At 38.4% G+C, this 21,949-nt stretch overlaps 2 protein-coding genes across 3 annotated transcripts; both read left to right on the top strand.

The window, feature by feature from the left end:
- Window positions 1-1,654: 1,654 nt before the first annotated feature.
- Window positions 1,655-4,135, top strand: phospho1 (phosphoethanolamine/phosphocholine phosphatase 1). 2 transcript variants are annotated; one of them, XM_044101326.1, is made up of 3 exons: window positions 1,655-1,855; window positions 2,247-2,314; window positions 2,543-4,135. In XM_044101326.1, the coding sequence occupies exon 3, from the start codon at window positions 2,563-2,565 to the stop codon at window positions 3,415-3,417; it is 855 nt and encodes a 284-aa protein (XP_043957261.1). In that variant the 5' UTR covers window positions 1,655-1,855; window positions 2,247-2,314; window positions 2,543-2,562; the 3' UTR covers window positions 3,418-4,135. The 2 variants fall into 2 exon arrangements, with proteins under 2 accessions (XP_043957261.1, XP_043957262.1); XM_044101327.1 differs by having other exon boundaries at window positions 1,666-1,855; window positions 2,605-4,135.
- Window positions 4,136-5,156: 1,021 nt separating this feature from the next.
- On the top strand, window positions 5,157-20,127 carry eftud2 (elongation factor Tu GTP binding domain containing 2). Its single transcript, XM_044101325.1, has 28 exons — window positions 5,157-5,300; window positions 6,144-6,259; window positions 6,337-6,499; window positions 7,685-7,763; window positions 7,860-7,935; window positions 8,191-8,256; window positions 8,342-8,377; window positions 8,502-8,592; window positions 8,680-8,762; window positions 8,850-9,016; window positions 9,156-9,280; window positions 9,599-9,662; window positions 9,741-9,831; window positions 9,955-10,090; window positions 10,494-10,621; window positions 10,749-10,942; window positions 11,025-11,136; window positions 11,216-11,356; window positions 11,441-11,542; window positions 13,461-13,543; window positions 13,692-13,778; window positions 14,432-14,558; window positions 15,149-15,236; window positions 15,325-15,443; window positions 16,225-16,319; window positions 16,402-16,555; window positions 19,633-19,740; window positions 19,841-20,127. The coding sequence occupies exons 2-28, from the start codon at window positions 6,155-6,157 to the stop codon at window positions 19,934-19,936; spliced, it is 2,916 nt and encodes a 971-aa protein (XP_043957260.1). The 5' UTR covers window positions 5,157-5,300; window positions 6,144-6,154; the 3' UTR covers window positions 19,937-20,127.
- The last annotated feature ends 1,822 nt before the right edge of the window (window positions 20,128-21,949 follow it).

Below are 21,949 nucleotides of genomic sequence, written 5' to 3'. Positions count from 1 at the left end.
CAACGAAAGCCATCCCTGTCCTGCCTTCACAACAGATATGGACTTGCAGACTTGAGGCATTTTGCCATTAAAATGGCCCCACTGAACTAAATACAGATCCGCCATCTATAAGGAGGCCAAGATTGATTTTTGAAATCACTGGGGGTTTTTTTTATAGCAACATTTAAAAGTAGCAATGTAAATTTTTAGCTCTTATAACACCCGAACATATTTTATTACTTCGGTTACAAGCCTCCAAACTGGAACTGCTTTCTGTTTCAGGACACTTTTCTGCAAATCTGATCTATATTTAGTGCTCGCCCAAACAAAAGTTATACTGCCCATCATTTTCCATATTTGACATACTTGTCAAGTGGAAATAAAATAACTGTTTTTATTTTATAAAGTATGGGGTGTCAGCATTTGTATCCAGTCCCCTTTACTGAAATACCCTAAATAAAGTCTATTGAAACCAACTGTCTTCAGAAGACACTTGAATAATAGTACATTTCTCAGTATAAAAAAGTGACAAACATCCTTATGAACATGTTTACCACTTCTTAGACAACTGTTAGCCCAGTTTTTGTAGTTTCTGCAATCACCTTAGATGTTTTCTATGCTTGACACCAATAATTTGACCCCTCTTAAACAGACTAACATCTTTTCCACAACCACAAGATGTCTTTCTGCATGGTTGTTTAAGAAATTGGAAGCTACTCATTGTCTCAGTTGGGGTTAAATAACTTGTGGCCAGTTGAGGCAGTAGACCATAGAGTAACTATCCAATAGGAAGCTCAGGCATTGCTTTGCTATTCAATCAATTATCAGAAAAAGGCAAGAAGACGGCACCTTTGCAGATCTTCTAAGATGTGGCTAACCGCCTGCACTGACAATTAAATGAATTTATTATTTGAAGTTACTCTGGAAGAACACAAATGGTCCACAGCTCAGGTAAAACAATTAGTTGCTCAATTGACCAAATGTAATCTTTATTGAAGAGTGGCAAGCATAAAGCTATGAGAGCCCTTGGTTGAAGTTTGATTCAACAAATATGAGGAATGTGCTCTACAAAAGTGATCACAATGAAATCTGTTGGCCAACATCAAAAACATTTCACCATTAACAGACTGGCACAATGTTAAAACATGCTGATTGGGTGGTCTTTTTCAGTAGAGTCTGGACATCTGGTCAGAGTTGTGGATTTAAGTACAGGGCAGTCCTGGAATTTGACCTGCTGGAGGCTGCAAAAGACTTGAAACAAGGGCAGAGCAGCCCTTTCACTTGATTTTGATGAAAACATTCAAAGTTCCAAACCTTAAATGAATGGATATTTAAACTGATGGTTTCAGAGACTCCAATCTAAATTTGGACAATTTTGCAAAGTAAAATGTCAAAATAGTTCTGGACCCTTAAAGACATGAAGCCATGATTCCAATAACAGTTCTAAGACTTGACTCGGAGGGACAAAATGTGGAAAAGTTAAAAAATACTGTTGCCAGGAACTGTAAATGTTTCACCAAGAGATAAAGTTGATAATCTGCTGAACAAAAACAGATTACATAAAAGGCTACATGTAACTAGACACTTGGAAAACAAAAAAGTGGCTCTTTGAATATGTAGAACCCTCATCCAACAGAATATTCCTGCTTTCCTTCCCCCCCTCTCTTCTTTGCCTATACTCTCTCATCTCATGAAAGTGCCGTGAACGCGCACTGTGGGCTGCTATTAAATGGGCGGACTTGAATCCGCGGGCACGCTCACAGCGGCTCCGCAGATAAAAGTGCGTGAGCCGCGGGTCGGCTGCTGCTGTAACTCTGCCTTCTGTAACCAAAGAGACCGGATCGAACCTGACAACGGGGGATCGGAACCAGTGCTGGTGATGCATTTATGGCTTTAACCTTCTTCTTCTTCTAACTTAAATTATAATTTCAATATGCTTTTAAAATATTTGAAAAAAAAAAATAGAGCTTATTGTGATTTATTAGATTTTTTTTCAAATAGCGTTTAGATTGCCTGCAGTGATTGGTACCTATACTTTGAAGAAATAATGTTTATTTATTTTGCCTGAGAATAGGTCGAAAATCGTTTAGATAATTTAGACCATCTTAAAATTTATATCAGCCAATTTTGCACGTCATTATTTCATTTCCAGTTAACCTTTGACTTATTTTATTAATTCGTTCCTCTTGGTGTTCCAATTGATAACGTAATACATTCTTTCTTTGCCTTTTAATGCAACTCGATACTTCAATTTTTCCCACACACAGGTTCGGCCAGCCGCACAATTTGAAAGCCTCTGCGATTGAGGTCAAGAGAGCCGTGGGCGCAATTCAAGGTATGCATGTCATAAAAATTTCAAGTGGAACCTAGTTTAACCGCTTTGCTCGCATGTTTACAAAATATACATAAGAATTTGCTTCAGACCATTTGCATTTGCAATTTGCAGTTGTTGTGCTATAATCCCCGCTGCTTAGTCTTTCCTGATTTCTTAAAAGTTTTATATTATATAGTTATAATTTACTTATTGTTTTTGTTATGAATTATTCTCATCTGTGGGATATAGGGGAGTGGAGCTGGTCAGTGATGGGGGATTCAGTCTTCAACTGCTGTTATGTCCCCCCTAAGCCCCCAGGTGAAGAGGAGCAGCACAGGTTCAGGCATACAGACATCATGGCCTCCCATTCTGCTTCCATCTCCCCGGACAAACGCTTCATAATCTTCTTTGACTTCGATGAAACCATCGTGGATGAAACCAGCGACGACATGGTGGTGCAGGCCGCCCCGGGTCAGTACCTGCCCGGCTGGCTGAAGGACACCTATCAGCCCGGCCGCTACAACGAGTACATGCAGCGAGTACTGGCTTACCTGGCGGAGCAGGGCGTCACCGAGAGCGACTTACGCAGCATCATGGAGAAGATCCCCGCATCCCCCGGTATGCTCACCCTCTTCCAGTTCCTGCGCAACCGGTCGGCGCATGACTTTGAGGTGGTGCTGGTGTCTGACGCCAACACCTTCTTCATCGAGTCTTGGCTTCGACGCGCCGGGGTGCGCCAGCTCTTCCACCGGATCTTCACCAACCCGGCCACTTTCAACAAGAACGGTCGGCTGGTGTTGCGGCCCTTCCACTCCCACGAGTGCCAGCGGTGCCCGGACAACATGTGCAAGCAAGTAGTCGTCAGGGACTACGTGGCGCGCAGGACACAGGAGCGCGGTCGCCCTTACCAGAGGATCTTCTATGTAGGGGATGGGGCCAACGACTTCTGTCCTGCGCTCTCGCTCGGGCCTCGAGACGTGGCTTTCCCACGCAGGGACTTCCCCATGCACCGGCTCATCACAGAAACCCACGAAGCCATGCCCGGGGAGTTCAAGGCGGTCACAGTGCCTTGGGTCAGCGGGGAAGATGTGATTACGCGATTGAGGAAACTAGTGGCAGAATAGAGAATGAGATGGGAGAGCAGAAAATTAATTAGTACAATAAATGGACTATTTAACGGCACGCTCTCAGGTGAAACTTCTAAAAAATATAATTCTAATAGCAATAAGAAACCTTTTTGAGTAAAGTTAAGGGTCCCCAAAGCCTATAACAAGAACAGGCTGTGAACTCCTCAGCTAAACTTAAATTAGAGTGTGTATGAAATCAGAATATAAAGCATACCATCTCTACAAGTAAAGAAAACGTCAGAGCTTGGAAAAGTATTTGCATAAAATGCAACGATATACGATATTGCCGCTCATGTATTAATTAGCCTATATGGGGTAATTTAGGGGTTGTTTGTGTTTACATGTGGAACGATTAAAATATTTTAAATGTCATTCTTTTTTTTCTCCCCAATATTATAGTTGTGCTTTTTTTTTAAACAGCTCAATTGGAAAATGCCTTGGTTTTGTAAATTATAGCGTCAACCTGACAACACTGCCACCTAATGGTGATGGGCATTAATACAGACCAAACTGTCTTTTTATTCTGTTTTTTATTATTCTTTTTTAATCACCAAATATTTTAAGAGTTTGTCTAATTTAGAGATGCATTGTATTGTAAATTAAATTTAATTTTTTATCTCTGTAATATGTCTGTTATCTTGTTTTGTCTGTACCGTGTATAGGCCCAGCCTATGAAATACCACCAGCAGGAATAAAGCCATAACCTGAAACAGTGCTTGAGTCTCAATCTTTTTATTTTTTTATTTTACAGATTCTAACAGGTAGCAGTCATAATATAAAAATGAGTCTTTTATTGAATATTCAGTCTTAGATTAAACTCTCTTGATTAAATCATAATAAATATGTTGACAGTTCCAAACAATCTTGCATAGCCTTTTGTGTAACGTAGTATCTCAGATGCCAGACATAAAAAAAATAAGTTTTAGTCATGATTTTGTTAAAAAAATTAAAATACTTCCCTGAAGAAAATGTGTCCTAAAAACATAAATAAACACATATACATATTTCAGAAGAGTTTAACACTAGAAAAATTCTTTAAATAACATCTGACCTTTTATATCGTATTTTGACTAAATGTAAATATGCGATCATTTATTTATTTAGTTATAGTTTTATTTTACCAATAAAAAAATTGTTTTGGTTGGCATGCGGTGGCAAATATTTTATTCCATCTAGTGGTGTCAGAGGATAACTACAAATCTCATCTCAGTACAAGAATGTTCTCTTTCTAGAATAAACACTAAATGGCAATAATTAAAAAAAAGAGTTTCAAATTCCATTGAGGAAAGTTGAATACAAGTTAATTGATAACAATTTTGTTAAAAGCTTGGGGGAAAGGAGAAGGCAGTTGTGCAGACGTTTGGGGCATGTAAGAAAAACAGGGAAAAAAGCAGAATACATTTTCAAATGTCTCAGAAAAGGTCATACAGGTCTCAACAAAACTCAAAATAATTGGAAACCATATTGCAGAGATATGTGATCACTCTAATCTGCCTGAATCTGTTTAGCGTTTTCATAATATGAACAAGAAAGGTTACAGTTTAAAGAAGCACCGAACAGATTAAATATTAACAGTACAATAGAAAGTATTTTTGAGGGATTGATAAAATAAAATAAAATAAAATGTAAAGTTATGAAAAAGGTGAAGAACGAATCCAAGCACTTCTTATGTACGTTTCTCGTCTAAACTCAAGTCCAGTAGATGGCAGTATTGGCACTTAAAGAAATGCCATCCGCCATTAAACACCAGAAGAAGAGGATATACGGCAGTTTCATCTCATACGCATGGCGCTATTTGAATGAGCAATTGTATACTGTGTATAAAAGTCATCGTATTGTTTTGGATTTCATATTAAACCTCCGCTTTTTATCCGGAAAAGGTACGTATTTATTATATTATATGTGATTTAGTTGGGATCCGCATGCTATCGCTTGCTAACTCTGAACAGCAACGTACCTCTTACGTAGCTTGCAGCTCGTTCATATCTTTACCCTTTTAGCTCGTTAGCATGACAATATGCTATTAGATAAAATATTACCCGAAAAAGATCCGAATTTCTTCCGGTCAACCTTTTTGCTAATTTTCTGTCAGGAACTTCCGTAAATTAAACATCGGGTTCTGTAAACCGTCGCGAGAATATCAGTGTTAGCATTAGCTGTTGTGATTAATCATCTCTATTATAGCCAGACTTCCACTCATTAATCTTATTTTGCACGGAAAATGTTTAAAACCATTACATCTGCACACATTTGAAGAACAGTAAATGTATGAATTACAAATGCCAGTTAAAATTTGTATATGTTTTATATTTAGTAAGAAATTACAATTATGGGAGAATTTATTTAAGATGAAATGATGTAGCATGAATGCATGAATTTTCTGTGCTCTCACTTCAGTATAAGTGAATTAATTAACCTGAAATAAAGCTCATTTGTACTTTTTGCTTTTTCCTAAGATTTATTCATGTGCATATTTTTACAAACTGATAGATTGTCAGTTGTCAAAAAAATTATAGAAAGAAAAGTTCTTCTGCAGTTTTCTGCAGTTACACAACCTGGTTGTTCCAGCTTTTCGTTTTAAATATTTTTTTAACCCCTTACATTTTATCATTACAAAATATATGTTCCATTTCAGTCTCAAAAACTTGGAAGTTTAATCTTCTCAGATCTGCTGTGTTCTCTTCAACACGAACCCAAGTCTAAATATTTGATTTCCTTTGCAGTTTTCTAGAAGATGGAGGCTGATTTGTATGACGAGTTTGGTAATTACATCGGTCCAGAGCTGGACTCGGATGACGATGACGATGATTTGGATGCAGAGGACAGGGATATTGACGAGGTATCTTTCAAATTCCTACTACTTGTAATTGCTTAAGATTTCAGTGGAAAACCCGTCATGGTGTTTATTTCCTGCAGGGGGATGAAGATGAAGAAGATGAGCCTGCAAATGAGGATGAGAATGTACCTGGCATGGAGGTGGTCCTGCATGAGGACAAGAAATACTATCCCACAGCGGAGGAGGTTTACGGGCCAGAAGTGGAAACTATCGTCCAGGAAGAAGACACACAACCGCTTACTGGTGAGATTTAAGAATGTTTTTTACAAGGCTTGAGTTGCATTTTGTTATCTGGAACAGCTTGCTTTTAGTAACCCTGCAGAGCTTCCTTTGATTAGATTCTGAATTTGTTTACAAAAGCACTGAGAAATGTGTGTAAATGAGATCTATCTGGGGAAACATGAAAATAAGAACATGTAGTTTCATGTGTGTTGGGGTTTATAATCACAAAATTAAAACACTGTTTTTAATGGAAAAATCAATCCAGTGTTTGCATCTCCAGACTTTGCTTCCTGCTTGAGTTGTTTGAGAAACTGACTTTACTACTGAAAAACAATATTCTTCATCAACATTGTTATGTAATTTTCTGCTGGACAGATGGGGTTTTGTCATATACTGTTTTTATTTCTCAATTGAATACTTGTTTGTTGGTCATGCCATTCAGTTGATCCTTTTTAACAGTCCTGCCACAAACTCTAACTCCTATTTCTTTCCATTTTTTTGTTTCTCTTGAAGTGTACTTTCTTTTGTCAAAGTATATCACAGTGAGTTTTCAGCTAATTGCTTTGTTGCCTTTTTTGTCTTGGAAAAACTTTTTACCAGTTCTCGTTTTTGTCAATGTATTCCCTGTTAATCTGCCAGTTGCATTCTTTTTCTGTACACTGCTCTTTGCACAATCAGTTTTGTGCAAGTATTTGTTCTGGAGATGGAAATTTAAAGTCTGATTAAATTTTTGTTCGCTTGTATCTATAGACAAAAGAAAAAGATATCACTAAAGATGTCATACATTTTGTAAAGTATGTTTTCCAGACTCATCTTGTTCTGCTGTTTTAGTTTTGTGACATTTTTTGCTGATTTATCACTTTGTGAAAGCTTACAGTCTGACAACTAGTTTATCACTCTGCTTTTATAAACACCACAAAAACTAAGGTTTAGACATATAATTTCTCTGAGATCTCACATATTTTTCATGTTTATTATGCATTTTTCTTGCCCTGTAATTTTGATGTTCTTATTTTTAGACTGTATTCATTTTTATTTTGATTTTACCTTTATTGAAACATCAAATGTATATGAAGATAATTTATGTACAATCAAAATTACTCTGAAATTAATGTGTGCCTCCTTTAACATGGTAACAGAATTCTGTCTTTGAAAACAAGACAAACGATATTCTCATGAGTTTTTTCTTATTTCTCTTTCCTTCAGAGCCCATTATCAAGCCAGTCAAGCACAAGAAGTTCACATTGATGGAGCAGGAGTTACCTGCCACTGTTTATGACATGGAGTGAGTCGGGTAGCCCGTTAAGTTCAGATAAAAATGCTGATGATTCAGAATGCAGCAGAGTGACATGCGTCTCTTTCATCCTTTGTGTCCGCGCAGGTTTCTGGCAGATTTGATGGACGGTACCGAGCTGATCCGTAACGTCACCCTCTGTGGTCACCTCCACCATGGCAAGGTTAGCTGCAGCTCTCTAGCTTCTGCTGGCTCTCTCACATCATGCTCTGTTATTTGCTGGGGGATTGTCCTTGGCATTTGGATCAAGAAACAAGTTTAAATGAATGTTGCTATATAACCTGGAGAAGCACTTAAGGGGAGAAAGTTATTCATGCTTGTCACAATGTTAGGAAAAAAAATAAATATCATTGAGATATTAAACAATAATATCACATCCAATGTAGTTTTACCCTCTTAATGTTTTCATTCCTCTCAGACGTGTTTTGTGGACTGCCTGATTGAGCAAACTCATCCTGAAATCAGAAAGAGAGATGATGTCGATGTGAGTTTCTCTGCTTCAATTTCACTTAAATTGTGTTGAAATCAACTGCGACCCAACGTGGATTTTGACTTTTTCCTTTTTCCAGCTCCGGTACACGGACATCCTTTTCACTGAGCAGGAGGTGAGCCCTTCATTCATATTAGTCATTAATTAACCAGACAGTATTTATTTAAATCTGTTGGGTTATTACTGAACCATAACATGTTGTCTCTTCATTGTTTCTGGTGCTTTTTTTTTTTTATCAGCGAGGAGTCGGCATCAAAAGCACTCCAGTCACAATGGTGCTGCCTGACTCCAGAGGAAAATCTTACCTTTTCAACATCATGGATACACCAGGTCTTGTATATTGGCTCAATGAAGAAGTTTATCTGTGATGTTTTTGTAAAAATAAACAAAACATTGACAGTATGTCTCCTTAAAAAGGCCATGTGAACTTCTCTGATGAGGTCACATCCAGCATGAGGATCTCAGATGGAGTTGTCCTCTTCATCGATGCAGCTGAAGGAGTGAGTTGCCGTTTCTTAAGAAGAGCCTTTATTTTTATTAAAATTTTTTAGAAGAAGTGATTAAATCTTCTGTCGTTCTTTGACCAGGTGATGCTGAACACGGAGCGCCTGATCAAACATGCAGTCCAGGAGCGCATGGCCATCACCATCTGCATCAACAAGGTTGACCGGCTCATTGTTGAGCTCAAACTGCCGCCAACAGATGCTTATTATAAACTTCGACACATAGTGGATGAGGTCAACGGTATGCTCAGGTAATTCTGGTTTGTTCGATTAACAAGGGAAACTGAAAACCTTAAAGTATGAAAAAACATGTGATTTTCAAAATAAAAGTAATTTAGACTCAAGCGATTTCCCCGGCTCAGTATTTGTGACGTTTCTTCTGTCTTTCAGTACGTACTCCACAGACGAGAACTTGGTGGTGTCTCCGCTCCTTGGGAATGTTTGCTTCGCCAGCTCTCAGTACAGCATCTGTTTCACCCTGGGGTCCTTTGCCAAGATCTACTCAGACACCTACGGTGAGACCACTTATCAGTAAACATGCTGTTTTTTTTTGTTTGTTCTGTTTTACACGTTTCAAATAACCCTACATGCTTGAATATTAGGCAAAAATATCCTGAGTTAGTACAAAATCTGCAACTTTTAATTTAGTTGCTTTTTTTGTCTTGTTGCATTTTAAGACAAATTAATGTATATTGTTTGTAAAGAAAGGGGCTTTTATTTGTTTATGCTTGAAAAGTAAGAAAGTAAAATATGAAGGTGTGAATACATTTACCATCACTGTGGATAATAGAAAACAGCACTAACCCACTCCTGTCTCCTTCCTCTGTTTCTAGGTGATATCAACTATAACGAGTTTGCAAAGCGGCTTTGGGGAGACATTTACTTCAACCCCAAAACGTGAGCACTCAGCCTCTCTGCCAAAATCTATGAAGCTCTTCCCTTCCTTCATGTTTTTTTTCTTTGTTCTCTGTTTAGTCGTAAGTTCACAAAGAAAGCTCCCACCAGTAATTCCCAGCGCAGCTTTGTGGAGTTTGTCCTGGAGCCTCTTTACAAGATCCTCTCACAGGTTCGAAATGGCTCGCTTTGTTTGTTTTTGTTTCCATGAAGATTAGCAGCTCCGTTCTCTGTTCAAACCTCCTGTGTGTGATCCTTACCCAAATGGTGTGTTTGTTTGTGTGTGTGTGTCCAGGTGGTTGGGGATGTGGACACCACCCTGCCCCGGGTTCTGGATGAACTTGGGATCCACCTGACCAAGGAGGAGCTGAAGCTGAACATCAGGCCTCTGCTCCGGCTGGTCTGTAACCGTTTCTTCGGAGAGTTCACCGGTACGTCTCGGAGTCTGACGATTGTGCTTCATTTGTAATTTGAGTGAAGTTTTTCTCCTAGTGGTGATAAATATGGATATGGAAAGGACTGTGGGAAAATATGGATATTTTCAAACTTTATTTGCTGTTACAATCTGGGAAAGTTCAGTTCTGTCTGACCTTTCTTCATCCATCTATCTTTGTTTCATCCGTCCGTCCGTCCATCCATTTTGCTTCCCTCCATATCCCATCTATTCCCCTCTTTTTCTCTCCTGACAGTCTGTCATTTTTGTCTGGTTTATTTTTAAAATCTGACCACTGTAGAGATATCCTCCAGTTTTTGTATTTATTCTTTAAAAATCTGTCTAAATAAATAAATCAATGGTTTTGTATTAAACCACTAATTTTTGGTTTTTCTTTGCAGGTTTTGTGGACATGTGCGTGCAACACATCCCCTCACCACAAGAGGGTGCTAAGATAAAGATAGACCACACCTACACAGGAGGTCTAGACTCTGACTTGGGAGAAGCCATGGCAGAATGTGATCCTGATGTGAGTCATTTCATGGCTTAGTGCAATTTTTTTATTTTTTTTTACAAGAAAGTTTATATTTTAAACAAAATAAAAACAAAACATTTTAGTTTCAAGACTCCTCTTCTTACTTCCTGATGCTCCTCAGGGTCCCTTGATGTGCCACACCACTAAGATGTACAGCACTGAGGATGGGGTCCAGTTCCACGCCTTTGGTAGGGTTCTGAGCGGGACCATTCAGGCAGGTCAGCCGGTCAAGGTTCTGGGAGAGAACTACACACTGGATGATGAGGAAGACTCGCAGATTTGCACTGTGGGTCGCCTCTGGATCTCTGTTGCCAGGTAACCTTCTGGTTTCACTCGTCTATGAAGGTCCAAAGTCAGCGATTGCTTGGTAGACTTACAGCCTCTTCCACCATCTCAGATACCAAATCGAAGTGAACAGAGTTCCTGCAGGAAACTGGGTTCTGATCGAAGGCTGTGACCAGCCAATCGTGAAGACGGCCACCATCACAGAACCACGGGGGAACGAAGAGGTCGGGAATCACTGAGAAACTTTTAAAAAGATATTTAGAACTATGAACCACAATAAAGAAACTTCTCTTTCTCCAACAGGCTCAGATTTTCAGGCCGTTAAAGTTTAACACGGCTTCAGTCATCAAGATCGCCGTGGAGCCCGTAAACCCGTCCGAGCTTCCCAAGATGTTGGACGGACTGAGGAAGGTCAACAAGAGCTACCCTTCTCTAACCACAAAGGTAAATCTGAGCACCATCGCCATGTCGAATCATTTTATTTACTTTGGTGTGTTGGAGCTGATTGACGTGTTGACTGTGTTTCAGGTGGAAGAGTCTGGAGAGCATGTCATCTTAGGAACAGGAGAGCTTTACCTGGATTGTGTCATGCATGATCTGAGGAAGATGTACTCAGAAATTGACATTAAAGTACGTAAAAATGTCCACTATAATTATGTAACTACAACATTTTAGGTTGGTTAGGAAGAAACTGCAGGTGAATCTTAATATAATAGATTGTCACTGATGAGGTTATTTATTTTGGTAATTAAATTCAGAAAGCAAACACAAAGACAACGTCAGCTTATAACTGAGCGAAAAAAAAAAGTCAGATAATTTAATCAATAATAACATAAACTTGTAATGTTATAACTTTCACAATCAGACGGAAAGAGGCTGAGATCCTCAGACAGGAAAGAGTTCTTGTTGACACCAAGCAAAATGAACCGTAGAAGGTCGTTGCTAAAAAAAACATGGTTTACAGAATGTATATTAATGGAATGTTGAGTGGAAGAAAAAAAATCTAAGGAGAAAAATGTGATGAGAAACAAAGACAACTGCAACCTTCAGAGGCTGCACAATATGTCTCGAATATATATAGTCTTTGCTATAGCGGTGTGTTCAAAATTCATATCGCATAGGACTGTCTGGAGTACAATAATTGCTGCCTAATATATTCCAAATGTTATGAACTTTCATTTTACATGCTAATGCAGCATTTAGCCAGCTGGACAGAGACTCATAGCAGCAGATGCTCACAGTGGACACAAAGGGCATTACACAAAATGCTGAAGGTTACAGACTGATGGAAGGAGAAAATAATCATCCCTTTTGCATAGCAAGCCCCAATCAAGAGTCCTGGTTAAGTTCCCAAAGTGTTGCTGCGACTGTAGGTGGTGCTTCAAGACACATCCACACAGAAGTGCCCTGGACATGGATCAATGTCCATAGTGTGGAGCTTTGATTCTGTGTCTTTGCACAGAATCAAAGCTGTTAAGATGCCGCGTGAAGTTTCTACAGTGAATGATAAGTTGGACAACCATGTTACCTGTTGGTGTGAATCAGCCACGTTTGATCCAAGTCCAAGGTCATCACTGTCGTCTACCAGGAAAATTTACAGCACTCTGTAGTGGTGCTTATTATGGAGATACTTATTTTACTTTCCTGCAGAACTCTGCAGGGAAGTTTTGCCCACACTGCCAAAAGCACCTACTTTAGTGACCATGACGTCACTGAGTCTGACTGGCCTTCAGGCTGGTCTGACATGAACCTCATAGTGATGCTAAGAAGCCCTGAGGAAAGCTGAAACACCAGAGTCACCAATATCAATGTTGATGTTATAGGAACTTGACTTCTTTAGCACCTTTGTAGCCCTGCTGTGATAACGCAATAATTGATGCAAAAGGAGCCCTGAGCACATAGACAAACTCATACATCTGTATCATTTTGATTGATGTTTGTTTGGACTTCTAATAATTTCTGCGACCAATGCACTAACGTCAAACTCAGACTGTAATTCCTCTCCCACTCAACTCCTTCAGACTAGCAGCAGCAGCAATTGGCAAACACCTGGTGGAACTGAGCTGAGTTCATTAAGAACTATTTCTCCTAAGAACGGTTGTAAACAGCATAATGAGAAGCATTGTTGATCGATGTGCTGAAGGAGTGTCGAAAAGCTCACAAGCTTCTTAAAGAGACAGAGGCCCAATTTCAAGATGTCAAATTACAAAATCGAATTGATTTTGTCATTTTTAATATACAAATAATATTAATACTAACTTAAAAGTGACATCTTTAGTTGATTGTGCTATAAAATAACCTGGAAAATACTTAATACTGCCCCTTTAAATATTTATCAGAGTATACATATGTAACCCTGTGAAACCTGCAACCAACTCACTTCAGCAGCACATGACTGTGTTTTATATGCAAACAAAATGGCACCGCAAATAAAAACGTGTGGATTATTGTCATGATTGCAGTTAAAAAGTGATTTTTTTTGTATTTTTTTATGCATTTGTTGATACGGTTTTCTTAATCAAATCTCTTTTTAACATTTTCTCTTCAGGTCGCTGATCCCGTTGTGACCTTTTGTGAAACGGTGGTTGAAACTTCGTCTCTTAAGTGCTTTGCTGAGACGCCCAACAAAAAGTGAGTATTTACCCTCATTTTATCAGATCCAAGTCGAACACAATGGCAAGAGTGTAATCTGATGACGCTTCAGATAATCACAGCTGCTCGACTGGCCAATACATAAGTCAGATAAAGCAACACAAACTGAGATTGGTTTGATTTCCAGGAATAAGATCACCATGATCGCTGAGCCTCTGGAGAAGGGGCTCGCCGAGGACATCGAGAACGAAGTGGTGCAGATCACGTGGAACAGGTACGCCGCTAAAGACTCTCCTGCTCACTGCTGCTGCTGCAGCTGCATTTTAATTGACTGCTTTATTAACCGGGTGATACAATGTGCCTTTCATGTCAGACGTGCTCGTTTTGCTTTGATGTCAGCTTAATTCCTCCACATTTCCGCGCTTTCCTGACCATTTATTCTCATTTCATCCTTTGCTGGGATTAATGAACAGTTATTGAAAAACGAGGTAGTGCAATTAAACGCCGTCATAGAAGGCAGTGGAGAAAAAACTTATTTAAGAAGTGAAACATTGGAAGTTGCTAAATCCATAGATGCTCGACAATAATTTTGCGCTCGCTGTCGAGTAGCTGCCTGTGCATCACAGAAATGCCCCTCGATGTTACCTCACTTTTGCTTATTGATTAATTCACTCTCTCTAATTAAATTGTGCACTGAAAGCATGCAAGCACTTCCCCGTTCCTCCTGTATGAAGAGCAGGCCTGATTACATCCTGGGAGGCCATCTGGACCTGGTTGTGGCACCATATAACAGCACATACCTCTCTTCCATTAACCCCCCCGTTGGTCTCCCAAATAAAGCAATCTCTTTAATGTTCCAGTTGACACACTGCACTTCCCATCACTTCCCCACCCCCAACCAGTAACTGTCCTGTTTTGTCATGGCAGGAAGAAGCTGGGGGAGTTCTTCCAGACGAAGTACGACTGGGATCTGCTGGCTGCCAGGTCTATCTGGGCCTTTGGACCAGACACAACGGGGCCAAATATTCTCGTGGATGACACGCTTCCTTCTGAGGCAAGTCAGAAAAACGATTGGCAAGAAATTTTATGCACAACTCTTAGATATTTATTTATATTTTTTCATGTTTTTGCTTTCCAGCGTTTGCCACAATAAATTAATTAAATGGATCTTGTTTTTGTCTTGTACAAAAAGCAGATTTTTCCTCCATCTGAAACTCAATTTAAAGGGTTTCCAGGTCAAGATCAGGAAGAAAAAATTGTGTTTTCAATTATGTTGTTTTGGTTGTTTAGCAAAAATTCATTGTATATGCACACCTCATACATTCAATCATATTGAATCTGCAATACTGCCTCCACATCTCTCAGCAGCATCCCAGCAGATCCCCAATGTGTGCCTAAAACTTCACGCTTTACGGTTTCCTGTTATCTGCATCGAATTCATGCTGAATGTTTTTCTTTATAGGTTTAAAAAAGGTAAAAATTGATGGAGAACTCCAGAGATTTGAGTGCGAAAAAGCATAAAATTAAATGTTTTAGTTCTGTAGGTTATTAAGAAAACCTAAAATGAGTCCTTTTGCTTGTTTTTGATGAATAAAATATGGTGTTCTTCCAGAGAGTCTCAGAGCCATTGTGTGTTTCCTGCAGGTGGACAAAGCTTTGCTCGGTTCAGTCAAAGACAGCATCGTTCAGGGCTTCCAGTGGGGCACCAGGGAGGGACCTCTGTGTGATGAGCGTAAGAACCTAAACTCTTCATCTGAATGAAATGTGGACTGATTTATTCATGTTTTTGTTGACGTTTTTGCTGTTTTTGCTCCTGTCAGCTATTAGAAATGTGAAGTTTAAGATCCTGGATGCCGTCATTGCTCAGGAGCCTCTCCACAGAGGAGGAGGTCAGGTCATCCCCACAGCCAGGAGGGTTGTCTACTCCGCCTTTCTCATGGTCAGAGCCTTTCTGATCTTTTTTTTTTACAGGGTTGCTACAGGTGTTTCAGATCCCTTAAAATGCTTGAATTTCAATCAGGTGTTTTCAAGGATTGATTGATGAAAATGCTTGATATTCAAACTGCACAGTTTTGTGATTTTTCAGTTGAAACCGTACATTTTCACACACCTAATAAAAAGACAAATAGTTTTTTTTCCTCAATGTCTAAAGTTTTTTTTTTTTTTCAGGTCAGTTAGAGTGACCAAAATGATTTTGCAAGAACAGTTTTTAGAGATTTTTATTACTTTTTGAATGTTTGTATTTGAGCAGGATCTTTATTTACCTTAGCATGATTTGTTTTGATTTTTTTTTGTTAAATTAGTATTTTGTTCTCAGGCATATAGGATGTGTGAAAGAGACCTTTAGAATTCAACATTTAGCTATATTTTAGTTTACATTGTCCCTGCTGTAGAATGTAAAATACTATCACAAAATATGTTAATAACAGTAAGAAATTATATCATATAATTGTAAATTGAATCTGTCGTTTTGTTCATTTATATTGTTTTTAATCTCCAAAGTGTGCTGCTGGAAAAGTTTGAAAACTTACCTTGAAAAGTGTTCGAAACCTGTTTTTTTTTGCTGTTTTTTTCTTCTTATTTTTAAATTGTTAATTACCTCTATTAGAGAGAAGAGTTTAACTAAACTGTGATGCTGTTTTTAGATTCTCATGAATATGTTACAGTCTTTCTTTAGGCCTTTCTTCCTACTTTAATCTGTGGTAACCCTTTCGTTTCAGGCCACTCCAAGGTTAATGGAGCCGTATTACTTTGTGGAGGTCCAGGCTCCAGCTGACTGTGTATCTGCCGTCTACACCGTTCTGGCTAGAAGAAGGTTTGCCTTCCTCCTAAATCAAGCTTCACACTCATCCTTTTTCATTTTCTTATTGAAATTATCTTTGTTTGCCATCTATCAGAGGTCACGTCACCCAGGATGCACCCATACCCGGCTCTCCTCTCTACACCATCAAGGCTTTCATCCCAGCCATAGACTCGTTCGGCTTTGAGACCGACCTTCGCACACACACACAGGGTCAGGCCTTCGCGCTGTCTGTGTTCCACCACTGGCAGGTGAGATTTATGGACACTAACATGCAGTCAGCTCCTTCCTCTTGGTGGAGTGGATTGGATTACTTGGCGTTTGTCTCCTAAAAATAAAAGCCTGGCAGGTAAAAATATGTTGAAAAGTTGTGAGATTAATTTCTGTTTCCTAGATACAGGCTGATGCTGATGCTATATGTTTTTAATCTGAAAGATGTAAATGACTTTATAAAACTATCCTGGGATTGTGTTTGTATTTCTCTGTTAGTTTGTCCTTCCCTTCATCCATCCATCCATCCATCACCTTTTTTTTGTCTCCACATATACAGCCTTCCATTTACTTTTTCATTACTGCAGTCATTCAGTCATCTTTTTGTCCATCGACCTGTCTGTCCGTCTAAACCATCCATTTTACCTACTGGTACTTTTATCCACTCGTATGTTTAACCCTCCATTTATCCTTCTTTCTTACATGCCTCCATCTATCTATGCATTTTTCCATTCTTTCAAATATGCATCCCTTCATCTATATATTCATGTTTTTCCATCCGTTCATCCGTTCCCTCATTGTATACAGTATCTGTCATTCATCCATTTTCCACCCATCTCTCTGTAAGTACATCGATCCATCCTACTTTCTTACATCCATGCACGTTTTTCATCCATCTTTAGTTTTCACAGGTTAAAATCGAAAGTAAAACTAGAACAAATCGGCTTAATCGTGATGAATCGATTATTGAAGTAATCGTCATCGCTAATCTAGTAATTGAATAATCGCAAACTGAAGTATACAAACGCTGAAAGAAGCAATTTTCTGAAAGAGCAACAGTCAGAGCAGGAATTAAGCCAAAGCTATATATAAAAAAAAAAGATTTTGCATTTAAGATGAAAGAAAACCCATTTTGTCTGTAAATATTTTCAGGCAAAATATTTACATAGCTACATAGTGGCATAGTTTTAGTTTCATTTTGTCAAAAATAAAACCTCATATTAAGCACTTTTTGTTAGCCAATCATTAATCAGTTTGTCCAAAAGATAATCAACAGATCAAGAAATATTTATTATTTAATCAAGCATTCTCTAAAGGAATGCTGTTATTGTGTCTTAGGCAATAAAATGTAAATTTTTCTTATTCAAAAAAGGTATTGTATTGTTTACATTTTTGTGTTTTTTTAATATTGAATAAAACAGACTTAAATGGTTAGGATGAAAAACTTTGTGAATGAGCTGGAATTTCTTATATCCAATTCAAAATAATTGATTTACTAAAATAATTGTTAGCTGCAGCCGTAATGGCAACCCTGAGGTAGTTTAAAGTGAAGTTTAAACTTCACTTTTCATGCTTTGAAAATAGACCTTTGACAAGTTTGGAAGTACGTTTGCGAACATGTCTGGGAATGCTGGGAGTCCCGACCAACATGTGTTGCAGCTCCGAAGTGCCCGACGTCGCGCGTTCGTCTGCCGCTCAGGTTAAACAGCTTTTGATCCCGAGTACAACAGAGTGTCGACTCATTACTTTTCAACTTTTATGCGTCTGTCTGTGTCCGCCTGCTCTTTTCCGACATGTGTTTGCGTCTGCACTCCGTAGAGCTGTGTCAGTGAAAATTACCTCCACTTAGGCCAGATTAATACTTCAGTGCACAGTCATTAATCTGTGAGCAAAAAGGGAGTGGGAAACATTTCATGTTTCATCATCTGAACTAATGTTTCATCCCCCGTAGGTGAAAATGAAAGCATCTGACGCGACATTAGACATGAATTATTTATGTCAGGCATGCACTGGAGAATATTTGCATCATTGTTATTTAAATTATATGAAGATGAGAAAATAAAATGCCGTGACAGATTTGGTTCTGCTTTAAATTTCTTTTTATTAAGAAGTTTTTCTTCATTTCAGTTTCTGATGAGATAATTCTGATTATTAAATAGCAGACAGGAACAGTTTTTCACAATTTATTTCTTGCAAAAATTTTCATTATTTTAAGAAACGTCTCTTGAGATTTAATACCAATCAGCACCAAGCCTGTCACAATAACAAATCTTGTTATTGAGAAGTCACTGTGATGTTATTTTTAGACCATTTTCATGTGATATCATGGAAATGACATAGTAATGTAAGCTGAGTATCAAATATTTGATACTAGAAGTGGAAGAGATTTTAAATTTCCTTAACAAACAAACTAAACACCCAAACAACAAATAAGATGAATATTAAACTCTCTGTGAAGAAAAACAGAGTAGGAGAGACCAGACTGGAAACCTTTATCATCCAGTAGAAAAAGAGAAAAACAATCAATCATGCAAATGGAATTTATTGAGCTCATTTTAATTTATCATGCGACTAATTGATTCATTTCTTATTGCAAAATGCTTAGTCAGCACACATTTTGAAATTATTCATTCCCAACTCACTCAACAGTCTGGCTCTTTTCTGCGGTTTGTGTTTGAGAGATTTGATTCCTGTGAACACATATTGATTCGGCTGCCCCAGATAACGAGAACAAAGAAGCCCCTGAACTGCCTTGTTTGGCCCATTAACCTTAAGAGGCCATATTGTGCCTCCCTCATTAGTTTTATCATCTACTGGCTTGCCAACAGCGTCGCGTTGAGTTTCTGTCCTCAGCCGCTCCCTTCCATCTGTTGATTGGGCTCCAGCTTCTCCTTTGATTATGTTTTCCTCTTTTCCTCCAGTCAAAATCTCCTCCTCAGGCTCAGAAAGTCTTTATTTATTCTATCATATCCCATTCCTTTGCAAGCCTCCTCTTCCTCTCCCGTCAAATGACAATGAATATCCCATTCGTCCCAGGAAGGTCAGGCTGCTTAGAGCGGATTTAGTGAATAATTTTAAACGTCCGGGAGCTCGTATGCATTCTAAATCATCCTGCAAACGTTGCATTGTTGTCATATTGGTCCCATTTGATGGAGTGACACGACTCACATCTTGTTTTTTTTTCTGTTACGATGACGGTTGCTGTACTGAGTCAGGAAAAACGGGACAGAATGTTAAAAATGTTCACTCAGCTTGTTAGCGTTGAAGGTCTTGCGTGTTGTTAGGAAATGTGTTGAACGTAAACGAGTGTCTGTTTTGCTTCCGACGCTCGTTTCAGATTGTTCCCGGTGACCCGCTGGACAAGAGCATCGTGATCCGGCCCCTCGAGCCTCAACCCGCCCCCCACCTGGCCCGAGAGTTCATGATCAAAACCAGAAGACGCAAGGCAAGTCGGCTGCCCGCCTGCTTGCCCTTTGAGTTTAAAATATTATCACCAATTTAGCACTTAAATAAAGAAGATACTAATAATATTTGTTGCTTTGCAGGGTCTGAGCGAAGATGTGAGTATCAGCAAGTTCTTCGACGATCCCATGTTGTTGGAGTTGGCGAAGCAGGACGTGGTGCTTAATTATCCGATGTGAGGAAACTTTTTAAGCTACAGAACAGGTGTAGCTGTTAAACATTGGATCTGTCTCTTTGTTCTCATCTTTCGTTGTATTTTTATTTTTTTACTTGTACAAAATGCTTTTTTTGTAGCTCAATTTGTCTTTGGAGATAAATGAGAAAAGAGGTGGACTTGATTATGTTTGAATAAAAATGTTTTTAAATCAAATAAAGATGTTTTGTGTATTTTGTGGTGCCCATACAGATTTCTTGTTTCAGATGATGAAACAAATTTTAATATCAAAGAGAACCTGAGTGAATACAAAATGGAAAAGCTGTCCAAATCAAACTGGTCTTATGTGGAAAGGTAATTTTCACTTGTTAAATCATGAATAAATTGCGATTCACCACTAAAACTTTTCCTCCATGAAACTAGTAAAATATATCACATCTCCCATTTTTATATTCCATACTCTGGTTCCCTATTGCTTAGAGAACAGACTTTAAAATACTTTTGTTAATTTATAAATTATTGAATGGTGTAGCACTAAAATACATTAAAGACCTGTTGTTGCAGTATCAGCCTTCCAGACCTTTCAAGTCTTTGTGTTCTGGTTCTGGTTCCGGTTCTGCTCTGCATCCCCTGAACCTCAACCAAACATGTAGAAGAATCATTCAGTTTTCATCTACAACAAACTTCCAGAAAACTGCAAAACAGCTGAAATACTGAGTTTCTTTAAACCAGCAAAGCTGCCATTCATTAATAACAATTGGAACAAGATATAGTTTGTTTTTTTTCCCTGCTGGAATTCAATGTTTTTATTGTTTTCATTGTTCTTCTACTCGGTGTTATTGAACATGCGCTATACAAAGCCTTGCTTAAAAAATGTTTAAATTTTACACTGGTCTGATTATAACTTGTACAACTAAGAATTCACTTAATATAAGCTGTCTGATGACATGATGTGGGCTAAAATATCTCAACTAAAGAGATTCTACAACATTTGAAACTGTTTTTGACAAAAGAAAATTTCTGAAGCTGGAATTTATGGAACCACAGATTCTGCTTAAACTTAAGCACTCTTGGGCTGTAGGCAATAACCCAAAACATTCCAGGATGTACACTTCTTAAAACATAAAACAAAATGAAGGAACTGGAATGGCCAAGTCAAAGTCTCAACTTAAATTGCCTGTTTTAATACCTTAAGCAGGCAGTTTTGTGCCAGAAAGTCTCTCCATTGTGGCTGAATTTAAAGTGCAGCAGGCAGAGTTGTGTGCCTGTCGACCATCAGAGAGCAAATAGAAACTTTACTGATGCTCACCGTGATCGATCAGTCATTTTGGGGACGTTGTGGGCGGTGATTGACTGGCAGGGTGTGGGATGGAGGCACAAGCAAAGCGACAGGTTAGGATTGTTGGCTAAGTATAATTGAGATATTTTGCATTTAAGGAAGTGGGTAAAACATGGATATTTTTTAAAATCTTTTATGTAAAACCCGTTAATTTATTCCAGTTTAATTATGAGCTGTGTTGACACAGGATTTAATCTAAAAGTTGACAAGGCTGGAAGCAGTTTCTCAGACACAAAGAGGTTTGGACAAAATACCCTAAACTGTCTAATTCGTAGTGAATATTTAAAACATCTAAATCACAAATAAGGCACTTAATGAGTTCTTGTTGTTTCTTAAAAATAGAACAAAATAAATGCACAAATTTTTAAGGAGTCATTTTTGCTTTTCTTCTTTTAATCTCACATTGTTGAGGGATTTTGGCTCCCATATTTTTTATTCATTTATTCATTTATTTTTGCATTAATTGAATGTATGAAGCTTTCCAGCTTTTGCTATAATGCTCCACTTGGGCTTGTTGCAGTTGCTATGCATAAGGAGAGATAAAGACTGGAAGAGAGTTAAGGGGAAATGTGAATATAAGATGAGAAGGATGGAGAGAAAACTAAAAAAATTTGTTTTTCAACATGGCTGATAGTATAATCTTATTTCTTTTCTTTTTCAGTGTTCCTATTTGCAGTTGATGGCAGTTTGGGCCAAACC

This window comes from Gambusia affinis, linkage group LG19 (genome assembly GCF_019740435.1).
Source record: "Gambusia affinis linkage group LG19, SWU_Gaff_1.0, whole genome shotgun sequence".
Taxonomy (NCBI): Eukaryota; Metazoa; Chordata; class Actinopteri; order Cyprinodontiformes; family Poeciliidae; genus Gambusia; species Gambusia affinis.
Note: the sequence above shows the minus strand (reverse complement) of the source record. Positions and strands in the feature narration are given on the sequence as shown.

Excerpts from the sequence above, each read along its gene's own strand:
- phospho1 (XM_044101326.1), top strand. The coding sequence starts at position 2,563 with ATGGGGGATTCAGTCTTCAACTGCTGTTATGTCCCCCCTAAGCCCCCA.
- eftud2 (XM_044101325.1), top strand. The coding sequence starts at position 6,155 with ATGGAGGCTGATTTGTATGACGAGTTTGGTAATTACATCGGTCCAGAG. Across the intron at positions 7,764-7,859 it reads GCCACTGTTTATGACATGGA|GTTTCTGGCAGATTTGATGG; the intron begins GTGAGTCGGGTA and ends GTGTCCGCGCAG. Across the intron at positions 9,017-9,155 it reads GAGGTCAACGGTATGCTCAG|TACGTACTCCACAGACGAGA; the intron begins GTAATTCTGGTT and ends TCTGTCTTTCAG.